The following is a 12,835-nucleotide window of genomic DNA, read 5'->3' as shown; positions in this document are numbered from 1 at the left end:
AGTATTCAACCCTTGAATAAGTCGTAATTCCAGAAGGTCAGATATCAGGTAATCAGAGTAATTATTTTTACGGCCGCCGCATTGATCGTCCTGCTGTTTAATTTAGTTCACTGTCCTGCTGGTGATTTTGCTCCTCCAGCAGAACTGTGGAGAAATTTTAGCCGCCTTTTCCAAGACTGTGTCCCCAAGGTGCAGCGTTCACGCACATTATTTGCCGAGATAGGTTTCACACCACATGTTCTCTTGGTTGCAGAAATGCTTGACGTTTAATCCAGCTAAAAGAATATCCGCTTATGGCGCCCTGAATCACCCGTACTTCCAAGACCTGGAGAGATACAAGGACAACCTGCATTCTCACCTGTCGTCCAGCCAGAGCACCTCGGAGCTGAACACAGCCTGAGGCTCCCCGGGGATGCCGCTAGCTCGTCATCTGAACACACTGGTGTCCCCCAGGCAAGCCTTGCAGAGCAGTTACAGACTGCTGGCTGAGGACCCTTCTAGCTGCCAGCTTCTGGGTGGGCTCTGCCTCACCAAGGAAACCACCTAGTTTACTGTTCAGAGATCAATGCAAGAGCGATTGCAGCTTTACGTTCATACACGTGTTTGTTTGTCTGTCTGTTTCAAGAACCTGGAAGACTTCCAGAAGAGAAGCTGCTGACCAATTGTGCTGCCATTTCGTTTTCTAACCTTGAATGCTGCCAGTGTAGAATGGGGATCCAGGCCCAGCGGAGTTATGATGTAATCTGCCTGCAGCTGCTGGGCCTGCTTTGGTACTTGTGAGTGTGTGTGTGTGTGTGTGTGTGTGTGTGTGTGTGTGTGTGTGTGTGTGTGTGTGTAAGAGACGGGGGAAGGGAGAGAGAAAGATCCCTGATCTCGTAAAGTGTTACTTTTTCGTAGACAAGAAGAATAAATGAATTTTAAAGAAAGAGTAGAGGTGACTGATAGTTACGAGGGCTTGTTCAGTGAAAGGTGATTCACAGTGGAGTCTTGTCCAGTGAGGAAGGTGAGCGAGCCTAAGTCCTCAGCATTTCCTTCCTGTCCAAAAGCTTTTGCTAGCAATAAACAATAAAGGTTTAGATGCCACAAAAGGGGGAGGGGAACCCCAGTATCTTTCAAGTGACTGTTTAAGGGATAGATTCTTCTATTTACTCTTTGGAAAGCTGAACTTATGTGTCCTGAGTGCTGTATGCAGTACAGTAAGTACTTAATTGTTTCTTTTGGGAAAGATGCTATAAGCATCTTATTACTTGCGATAGATTTAAAGAGTGAGTGTACCTCAGGTAGGTTTTAAAGATCGAGTGCCTATGTTCTCTGGTTTGAAATGTTATCCTTTCCTTGCATCTCTTGTTACTTTGTTCTTGGTTTTAGGGAACCGCTTCCTGCTCTGACTAGAGATAGGAGCACCATTTAGCTCTCTCCACCTACCACCACGGCTTCTAATTAATATTCCTGCGATTGCCTTGTTAATGAGAGATCGCCCAGCTGCCCCCAGCCAATTGCCGTCATACCGTCTTTAACCGAATGCTTTGCAGAGGGCCTGGCTTTGGGCAAATGGCTCTGATTCCGCAGTCTTCCCACACGCCATCACCAAGGTCCCGTAGGCAGCGCAGAATGCTTGCTCTGCGTGCACCCAGCACATAGATCGCAACCAACTGTCACTCGGTGTCTCCTATTTCTATAGTGTATGTTGTAAGTAATGTCTGAGGGAACGCCTTTTCCCCTCTTTTAGAGATAACTATTTACTCTCTAAAGTGACCTCTCTGTCCATTCCCCAGGATGTGGTTTTTTTTTTTTTTTTTTTTTTTTTTCTGGTGCCTCGTGCTGAGCCCTGCTCTCTGCAGAGCTAACCTAGCCTGTAAACAACTGTACTTCACTGTTCTCTCTGGGTCCTGTACAGTCCATGCCACCTTTGCCTTATTATCCGCGGCTGAGTGCTAAGCTGGCCCCGCTCCGTAGAATGTGTAGAAAAGCAGCTTTGGGGGGAGTTCAGCTGCGTTTTGAATCGTGTCTGAGTGCATGTGAGTAAAAGGTAGATCTTGTTTCAGTGTAGAACTCTGAAAGGGCAGCTGATGTTTCTTTCACACAGTAGGATAGGCTTCAGATGGTGTTTATATATATTATGGAGCCTTACTGGGTTCTTTGCCGCTGAAAGGTGCATGTGATTGCTTTGTATGGAGAAGAATTTGATGTCTTTCCTGAGAGCTTTGGAGGTTGGGATTTTTTTTTTTTATGACATTACATTCTTCCTATTCAGTATCTCAAGGAACAGGATTTTTTTTTTCCAAAAGCAAAATTTAAAAAGACAGAAGATAGGCCGCGAAAATATTCTGCACTTGGTCATTCCAGCACTAGGCTGTGCTGTCAACACTGTCAAACCTGAGACAGAAATCAGCCCAGAGCCTCTGGGACAAAAGTCTACTCTAGGTCCCACTTGGAGGGTGAGTTTTCTGCCTTGTCATTGAACAAGGCCCACAATAGAGACATTTTTGCTAGAACCTGGAAATGGAACATAAAACTCACTACATCAAGGCCTAGTCCATTTTATTTTAGCATCCATGTGCTAAAGTGAAAATAATTTTGAGGGTTTCGCTTTAGCCAAAAAAGAAAAAAGAAAAAGAAAGAAAGGAAAAAAAGTTGTTTTCCTTAGCTTTGCTCAAGAAAAAATACAGCTCTTCTAAACCGGAATCTTCCCGTATTCTCTAGAGTTTTCAAGTATAGAGTTTAACTTCATTTCTAAATAGTTTTGTTTTGGCTTTTGGGGAGGTGGGGTAGTGGGAGGTTGATTTTGGTTTTTTAGATTTGTGTGTGTTTGTGTGTGTTTATGTGTTTGGCTTTTGGGTTTGTTTGATTGGTTGGTTAGTTTGTTTGTTTTGGCTTTTCTAGACAGGGTTTCTCTATGTAGCCCTGGCTGTCCTGGAACTTGCTCAGTATACCAGTCTAGCCTTAAACTCAGAGATCCTTCCTCTGCCTCTGTCTCTAGTGTGCTTGGACTAAAGGCATGAGCTGTCGCCCTCACCCCACCCCTGGCTTAGAGTAGTATTTTCAAAGCATAAACATTTGGGTAATAGAAACTTGGCATATTGTGCAAGGGATGGTGCGGAAAGGGCACCCCAGCATATCTGACTTCACATCTCTGCCCCAGCTCTTCGTCCTTATAGGTGCTCTCTGGATATATGTCTCTACATCGGGCTCACACCTCTGAACCCCAATTTTCACATAAGGAGACTTGCCATTAGGGTCCTTAGTAGCACAGAGAAGCATATAGTAGACTGAAGAGTTTACCCAGCGCATCCTTATACGGCCTCGTCCATTCACATGCCTTTGTCAGAATCTATCCAGTGATTTCACTGATGAGACCCTACTGCCTGAGGATCTGCTGAAGCAGCTTTCGGTAGGAGTAGTGCAAGATTATGCCTGGTAGCTTCCGTTCAGTGTTTGGTTCCAAAGACTCCAGCATTTATAGGACCGGCTGCAATTCTAACAACCTCTTAAAGGATTTGAGGCCGGTTCTCCAGTTAGGCCCCCAAACCATCACAGGCAAGGAGTTCTAGCCAGCCAGCCTTAGAAACACAGTCCCTAAGTACCTGAGAGCACCCAGTGGGCTGCAGCCTCCTACTTGGTCCCTCTTTAAAGAAGACAGACATTCAAGCAATGGAGGAACTGTTCAGTTAGCTTGGGGCCATTTCTGCACCCCCAGATTTTCATGATTTTTCTCTCAGGACCCACTCTGACCGGTAGACTTGAATTTAGCCTCAAGTGATTTACTAAAAACAGCTCAGAAGCTCAGTTAAAAAATAGAATCGCCACGTGGTCATTCTAAGTATAAATGAAGACTCCAGGATGTACTGGGTGCTGCTATCTCAAAGACAGTACTTTCCTTTAAATAGAAAGGTGTGTGTGCCTCCGGCCTGCAACGGGGCGCTAGCCAACTTGTTTGAGGAAGTCAATAGCAAACATTTTGAATTTTAAAGTATGTCCTAAGCTTGTTTTTTAAGTAACCATAGCTGCTCTCTTAAAAGCTGTCACTATTAAAGCCAGTCACAGCCATTCTCGTTGCAGGAGTTAAATCATGTCAACTTTCTAACATCACAGTTGTTTCAGTCTTCTGTCCAAAGAACTGCTCTTCTGGAGAAAACACGATTTTGTTTTTGTTTTTTGTCTTGGTTTTGTTTTTCCTGAGACGGGGTTTCTCTGTGTAGCCCTGGCTATCCTGGAACTCACTGTGTAGACCAGGCTAGCCTCGAACTCGTGTAGATCTACCCGCTAGGACTCAAGGCATGCACCACCATGCCGGCTGACTATTTTTTATGAGAAGCACAGAAGTGGCTCACATTTTCTTAAAGCACATTTTTGTCACATTACAGTAGAGTTCAGAAAAGAATAACATTAAAAGTCCCCATCCCAGTGTGACGCTTGTGTTAGCACATACTGATAGCCATCAGAATAATACTTGCCTGCTTGTGACAGGAAATGAAAGACATTGTATAATTTCCAAATCTTTAAAAAATACCAAAAAAGTAGGAACCGTATATTGAAAGGTCATTTTAAATTTTCCATGTGTTTCTAGCCATATACGTTTGCCTTTAAGTATATTCTAAGAAAAATTTCAGCACTTATGGGCTGGGTATGTCAAAATACACATTCTGTAGGGGTGCACAGAAATTGCTGGCACTCCTCCCTCAATTCATAAGAAGAGAACAGCTATCTGAAGCTATACTCACTATATATACACTATTAAAAAATAAATAAAAATTTAAAAGGCTTTTGCCTCTCGTGCAGGCTGAGGATGGACAGCTTATATAAGCCTTATCCAAAAAAATTAAAAAAAAAAAAAAAAAGCAGTCCTCTGTAATGTTCATGCTCACATCCGTGGGCTTCCCGTGAAAGGTGCTCATACATTCATCCTCACAATGGGAAAGCAATCGAAGCCGTAAGTCCTGGAATGATTAGTAATAGTGGTCCCTCAGACCCATGAGAACATAGGCCTTCATCTCCTACCAGCTGCCTTCCTATAGATGGGTTCCGTCCAGTTATGCAGGCCAGGCCTGGCTGGCACCTGCTGCCTCCCGCCTCTTCAAGCTAGGATTGCGTAGCTCAAGCAACCCCAACTCAGTCTTGGTTTTGGTTTTGTTCTTGTTTAAGGAAATAAGCTGAAACTACCCCTTTGACCTCCTGTCTTCTGAAAGAGAGGGGTTCCATTTTGACTGGTTTTCCTCAGTTTGATTTTTCAAATCCTCCTAATGAAGTACCAAACTACTTCTTTCTGATGCTTCCTTCTAGGGTTTTCGGCAAGTTGGTTAACTGAACGGACATCCAGTAGGATATTCCCACCTCTTTAGCCCTCACCCAGGCCTTTACAATTACTTAAGGGACATTTTTGATACACTCAAATTAATTGCAGTTCTAGGACATACAACTAAAAAAACTTCCCTGAAACCATCTGTGATCAGGACAGTTTCCTTAGAAATGACAAAACCCAAGTGCAAACTCTTAAATTCCAACTCCTAAACTTTGGGTTTTATATACATATGAACATAACAGCTTAGAAAGGAATGTGCATAAGGCTTTGGTTTTTCTACTCTCGAAGTCACTTTTATACTACATTTTAAATTCACCTTTTTTCCCCCTCAGAGACCCAGCCCCCCTGAACCAGTAGTAACAGTACACTGGGGATGAACAGACACAGTATTTCAGTTTCTGTGGGCTCACGGCTGCAGAAAGCAGTTTATTCCTCATGAGTGACAGACGCACACACACACAGAGCCTGCTTGACTTCACTCCAGAAAGACAGGCAGGCAGGCCTCAGTTATTTACACGGAATCAAAAAGCTACACAGACCAGGTGCTCAAGGCACTGAGAACTCTTTGGTCCTTTCAACCCTCTGCTCTCATTGAAGCAGATCTCAGGTTAAGACACACACACACACACACATACACCACATACACACCACACACACACCACATACATACATACCATACATACACACCACACACACACCACATACACACCATACATACACACACACACACTCTCACACACACACACACTCACACACACTCACACACACACACACACACACACACACCGGTTTGTGCTCTCTACCACCATGCTGGAGTTCCTGAACCTGATCCCACCCCCACCCCCCACCCCGGCTGAATGACAGGGGTGTGGGGCAGCGGATCTGGATCCAGCAGGATGTTGTGGGAGGACCAGTGACCCGCTGCATCTCAGAGCCATGTGCAGTGCCATCTTGGGAAGCAGGGTGCTCGAAAAGCACATAGTTGTCCTCGGACAATAATTACAGTTTGCTTGCTACTCGCTAGCTAACCCCAGTGTAGAGACGAGGGTTGCTATTCTGCAAGCCCTATATCAAGTGTCTCTCACTCAAAGTTTTGCTCTTTTTGGGGAGGGGGGGGTTGGTTAGTTAAAATGTATAATTTCTGTTTTTCTATCCTGATAAATGCATGGTGAAAAAAAATACCCCTGAAGATGTTTCATTTTTTTTTAAAAAAAAAAATCCTTCTACTTCAGTTGGCAAAAGTGTGTAAAACCCTGTACTTTCTACTTTCTTCTTTTTTTCTCCTGTAATGAGTAAATTATTCCTTGAACAGAAAGAGGATTTTCCCATTTGGAGGAAGCTTTCGTGTGAATCGTCAGGTCACACAATGTCTTTATTGGTGTTTTTAACGGGACGCACAGCCAAGCACTGAGCAGTCAGGAATTAAGTGTAGCTCTATTAATTTCTAGCTCAGGCAGGGTTCCAGCCAGATTCTCTTGGGAGCTAAGGCTGGGGGGGGGGGGGGAACGGCGACCCTGTACTCTACTTGAAGTTTTCTAATCTTTAGTTCTATGGAATGCAATAACACATATTAGCCAGCAATATTCCTGTGGTCGCCGGCATCTCTTGAGTTTGACCATCAGTCTCTGGGTGATTAAAATAGATCCCAGCAATGATCCATTTCTTGACACTAGCCCTCAAGTCAAGTGTCTTTCCACTGTGGTCCTATTTGCAGCAATATATTCTTGTATATTTCAGTTCTTGCTTTTAACTCATTATTTTTCCTATGAACAGTAATAAATATATTAGCACATGGAATTAATAGCATTGGAACAGCACTTAGCAGATGGGGAATTCTTTATCAAGTTCCACATTTACATAAGTTATTTCTATTATTATTCATGTATATTATTTATTGCTAAGCCTCACACCAGTCCTGCGAAAGTGCAACTAAAGGCAGATGTTGGGACTTGGATTTAACGTCCCTTATCACAGTCTTCAACAAAATTTTCAGTGATACCCACAACATGCTGCGTGAGTTTTTAACATGATTGCTAGATTTCAGTAGGTTAGGCGTAATGCTTTTGGTGTCTAGATGTGCCGTTACATTAAAAGAGGCAAAGCACCGGAACTTGTAGCCGTTGCCCCTGGCAGAGGTCTGTTTAGCATAGTGTGACATTATTTATATCAAATGTTAAAGTAGCATGTAGAGGTTGCCTTTGTTAAGGGACTGTACCAGGTGACCTGCACAGTGAACTCTAGGCAGAGCAGGAGTCTGGGTGCTGCCTCCTGTCCGGTTGTGTGAAAAGAGCTGCTCCAAGCAATCTAGCACCCCCCACCCCTGTAGGTGTCCTGTGCAGTGGTGGGAATACATGGTACTGTGGAGAAGGGAGCAGTATGAGGGGTGTTCTGTAGGAACAGAACTGGCGGCTTATGACTTGAGGCTTCCTGACTGTGTTTTCAGATTTCAGGCAACTTGGCTGTACACAGAAGCAGTCCATCCTGGTAATAAAAACCTAGGGATTCCCAACCATTCAAAAGCCAGTTGCCTTTCTGCTGTTTCTGGTCTGAACCGAAGGTTAATGGGCAAGTGTTAGGCATAGAAGAGTAGTGTGTGTTAGGGCGCCAGTGCCATGACCATGCATGACCTGGCCAGTGCCAGGATGCATGTTAACAGTAGAGACTGTTACGGGGTTGTCCTTTCTAGATGTGTAGAAGTATGTTCTGCTTTGTGAGGTGTGTTTTGTTTCTGTGTTCCCATAGGGACTTGTTAAAACTTGCTTCTAGAGGCCTCAACAAAGCTGTAGTACACAGTAAGCTGCTTTCTCCTTTGACTTGTTCTTAGACTAGAAAATGTTTAAAGGTAAAAAGGAGTCTTCATTTGGACACTGAACTCGCCACTTTCCGGACTGAAATCATGTAGAGGTCACACACCTTAGATGGCAATCTAGGCTGTGTAAGCCAGCCCCAAGAGTCCAGCATCCTCACACTGTACTTACCAGGTCCTGCATCTCGTCCTTCCTTCCCCAAGGTGCTCCCGACCACGACCCTTGACCTGTCCCTTCGGTGCTCCCCACCTCCTTGGCTGAGACTTGGGCATCAGGTATGCAACGCGAAATGCTCTCGGCATCAAGTATGCCTGCCTAGGCCTGGCCGCCACCCCCACTTTGCCTTTGGCTACCCATAGTCAACAAGAGATAAAACCAGATGCTGGGCACAGAACGTACCCATGATGTCAGTCAGAAATGCCCTCAAGCATATTTCTGTACATCCTGATCTTTAAACCCAGTCATCATGCGGAGCATTCATTGTTGGCTGTAGTCCCAGGTTAAAAAACAGACAAACATTCCAGGCTGCTGTAGGCTGTCCATCCATCCACAGGCACTGCTTTCACCACGCTTCTTCATACTTGAAACTTGTTCTGCTATTTGGATTTCACGGTGCAGACATCAGGTGCGCATTCCCTCCGGGTGCATAATTGCTCTCATTCCATTTGCTCAGACTGCTACAGAATACTCTGTTTTGGTGCTTTGGGTTCAGCGGGTCAGAGAAGCACTGTGGGAAGTCACTGCCTAGAGCACGGTCTTAAAGCCTGTGGGCAGGAGTCCTTGTGTTGATGTTGCTTCTGCCCTTTTCTGGGCCCTCTAGATGGAGTTGCCGGTTTGGCCTGCCGGGGTCCACCTGAGAACTTTCTCTGAAGGGTCTATGAACCCTGTGCTGTATTCGAGGGTGAATGTGGCATCTCTCCTCTGGCAACCTTACCTTTCCGGGTTACTAGCCATCAGAAAAATGACCTAGGTTACATATAGCAAACAAGTGAATGGGCCAAGTAGACCTGTGTCACTCCATACAGCCCTCCAGAGGGAAAGGACCTGAGGGAAAGGATAGAAAGATATCTCTAAGTTCCCCTTCAAAGCCCTGAGCTGAAGGCCTTTGCTCCCTTCCTTGAACCTGATGAAAATACTAGTCAGTTTATCCAAGCCCTTCCCACTTAAAAGAATGGGAAAGTAGAGGCATATGATTGTCGGGGTCACCCAAAGGCTACAACCTCTAGCCATGGGGGATTTCGTAGATGTCCATCTTTAAAAGCAGCTCAGGTAAGGGGTGACTCCAGGTTTCCCGTAGGCATCTTAATGTGGGACTTCCCTGGAGAGGGAGAGCTACAGTGTTCATTCTATATCAGAGGGCAGGAGAGGAAACCAGCAGGAAATGGGAGGGTTACAGATCAATACTCCTTTGGAAACTGGATGTCTTAACTGGGTGCTAGAACGCAAACTTATGTATTTATTGTCTGGTCATTGAATTCATTGCCTTTCAAAACCATTGTTCAAATGTCACTATCCATTGGACTCACTTGCGTGCCAGCCGAATTGGTTGAAACCAAACCAGAGAGTGGTTTGTCCATTTGCCATACCTTTTGTATTTCTTACAATAAAAACATGTTGGTAGCAAATAAAGACAGCAATTTCAGACTCCTTCCTTAGAGGCGGATTGCCCTGCTGGCTGTTCCTGTCGTTAACCTGAGTGACTGCGTTGCAGTAACATATCGCATAGTGCATATGCGAGCATGGCATGCGTAGTAGGGCTTTTAAAAACGAGATTCCTTACCAAGACTGTGTTTTGCATAGAAGCAGCTCGCTGAGTTTACAATTCATTCAACAAATGCTCAGTAGTTGACTATGCTAAATGCTTTACATGGGAAAAAAATAATGGAGGCAACACTGGGGAGCTTGCAGTTGAGAGACAGCACCGTGGAAAAGGGTTCTATCACCAAACTAGTAAGGTAGAGATGAGCAAGGGTTTCATAGACTGAGGGGATGCCTTAGTGGATACGCACCTGCTATGCAGGCATGAGGCACCACATTAAAACTTCCGGCACTCACATTAAAAACAAAAAACTCGGTATGGCTGCTTGTACCCGTGACCTCACCCCCCACCCCCAGCATTGGATGGCAGAAGACAGGTAGATCTGGGAATCCGGTGGGCAGCCAGCCTAAATGTAACAGGTAAGCTCTAGGTTTGCAAGAGACCTTGCCTTATAGGAGTAAGGCACAGAAGGACATCCGGTGCCTTCGTGGCACACCCAGGCACATACCTGCACACCCGTGTGTATGAACTACAGAAGCATGGAAAGAAATTTAGTGAGGTTCCCTGAGGAGTGGGGTGACGGTTCAGTCAGTAAAACGCTGGCATGAGGGCCGGAGTTTGGATCACCTGCAATCATCTCTAATTCTGCTTCCAAGAAGGCAAAGACAGATACCACGCTAGAACTCAAAAGAGCCAGACCATCTGACCAGTCAGCCGGCCAAGTTCAGGAGACCCTCCCTGTCTCCAGAAGTGGGGAGCAATGGCAGAGGACACAGATGTTGACCTCCAGCCTCCCCCACGAGTGTATGGGGGACAAAAGAGGGTTTGCAGAAATGAGTCTTGAGAACACTCAAAGACCAGGATTTGCAGATTACAGGGACAAGTACTCCAAATATGTATAGGCCCACAGAGAAAGAGGCAGGTGTCTTAGTCAGGGTTTCTGTTCCTGCACAAACATCATGACCAAGAAGCAAGTTGGGGAGGAAAGGGTTTATTCAGCTTACACTTCCACATTGCCGTTTCATCACCGAAGGAAGTCAGGACTGGAACTCAAGCAGGTCAGGAAGCAGGAGCTGATGCAAAGGCCATGGAGGGATGTTTCTTACTGGCTTGCTTCCCCTGGCTTGCTCAGCTTGCTTTCTTATAGAATCCAAGGCCACCAGCCCAGAGACAGCACCACCCACAATGGGCTTGAACCTCCCACCTTGACCACTAGTTGAGAAAATGTCTTACAGCTGGGTCTTGTAAAGGCATTTCCACAACTGAGGCTCCTTTCTCTGTGATAACTCCAGTTTGTGTCAAGTTGACACACAAAGCCAGCCAGTACAGCAGGTAAGGGCAGGAAGATCCAGGACATGGCCTGGAGTTAGGGGATTAGTACCATAACCTATAGAAAAGTACAGCCTGGAACACGGATGCCCGCATACGCAAACGTTCCTGGATCCTTTCCTCCAAGGTTATGCCCAAATAGATCCTTCCGTTATCTCCTGTGCTCGATTCCACTGAGATCCTTGTAACTTGTCACAGATTTTGCCCTTTGGAGTTCAGCCAGGTCCTACTTCCATGTTTTCTAGAGGAAAACAGATAGATGAGGAAGGTCCCAGAAGGTCGTGTTTGTTATTTAAGAACAATTCTTGGCTTTGATTACCCATCGTGAACATTCCTTTCAGAGCTTGAAAGTTAAATGCAGTTTGTAGCCTAGACAAAATAAAGGCAAGTCCCAATGGAAGGTTACAGGGGATTCTACTGGTCTGCAAAAACTTAGAGTTCACAAAATGCTGCTGTGTATTTCACTGTGCTCTTATCTGTTTATTATCCTTTAAAAGTGCGTGTGGCAAACCAGACACACTCAAACTAATAGAAGAAAAACTAGGGAAGCATCTGGAACACATGGGCACTGGAAAAAATTTCCTGAACAAAACACCAATGGCTTATGCTCTAAGATCAAGAATCGACAAATGGGATCTCATAAAACTGCAAAGCTTCTGTAAGGCAAAGGACACTGTGGTTAGGACAAAACGGCAACCAACAGATTGGGAAAAGATCTTTACCAATCCTACAACAGATAGAGGCCTTATATCCAAAATATACAAAGAACTCAAGAAGTTAGACCGCAGGTTAACAAATAACCCTATTAAAAAATGGGGTTCAGAGCTAAACAAAGAATTCACAGCTGAGGAATGCCGAATGGCTGAGAAACACCTAAAGAAATGTTCAACATCTTTAGTCATAAGGGAAATGCAAATCAAAACAACCCTGAGATTTCACCTCACACCAGTGAGAATGGCTAAGATCAAAAACTCAGGTGACAGCAGATGCTGGCGAGGATGTGGAGAAAGAGGAACACTCCTCCATTGTTGGTGGGATTGCAGACTGGTAAAACCATTCTGGAAATCAGTCTGGAGGTTCCTCAGAAAATTGGACATTGAACTGCCTGAGGATCCAGCTATACCTCTCTTGGGCATATACCCAAAAGATGCCTCAACATATAAAAGAGACACGTGCTCCACTATGTTCATCGCAGCCTTATTTATAATAGCCAGAAAATGGAAAGAACCCAGATGCCCTTCAACAGAGAAATGGATACAGAAAATGTGGTACATCTACACAATGGAATATTACTCAGCTATCAAAAACAACGAGTTTATGAAATTCGTAGGCAAATGGTTGGAACTGGAAAATATCATCCTGAGTGAGCTAACCCAATCACAGAAAGACATACATGGTATGCACTCATTGATAAATGGCTATTAGCCCAAATGCTTGAATTACCCTAGATCCCTAGAACAAACGAAACTCAAGACGGATGATCAAAATGTGAATGCTTCACTCCTTCTTTAAATGAGGAAAAAGAATACCCTTGGCAGGGAAGGGAGAGGCAAAGATTAAAACAGAGACTGAAGGAACACCCATTCAGAGCCTGCCCCACATGTGGCCCATACATATACAGCCACCCAATTAGACAAGATG

The 12,835-nt window shown here is 44.8% G+C and overlaps 1 protein-coding gene across 2 annotated transcripts in view; it reads left to right on the top strand.

The window, feature by feature from the left end:
- The window catches only part of Cdk6 (cyclin-dependent kinase 6), a 192,320-nt gene extending 182,585 nt beyond the window's left edge, over positions 1-9,735 (top strand). Inside the window, 1 exon segment of one of the 2 annotated variants that reach the window (NM_001191861.3) lies at positions 254-9,735. In NM_001191861.3, coding sequence (NP_001178790.1) covers positions 254-400 — 147 coding nt within the window. In that variant the 3' untranslated portion in view covers positions 401-9,735. 2 annotated transcript variants of the gene reach the window in all.
- Positions 9,736-12,835: the final 3,100 nt, after the last annotated feature.

Source organism: Rattus norvegicus, chromosome 4, assembly GCF_021556685.1.
Source record: "Rattus norvegicus strain SHRSP/BbbUtx chromosome 4, alternate assembly SHRSP_T2T, whole genome shotgun sequence".
Classification (NCBI taxonomy): Eukaryota; Metazoa; Chordata; class Mammalia; order Rodentia; family Muridae; genus Rattus; species Rattus norvegicus.
This window is presented reverse-complemented; position numbering and strand designations above follow the sequence as displayed.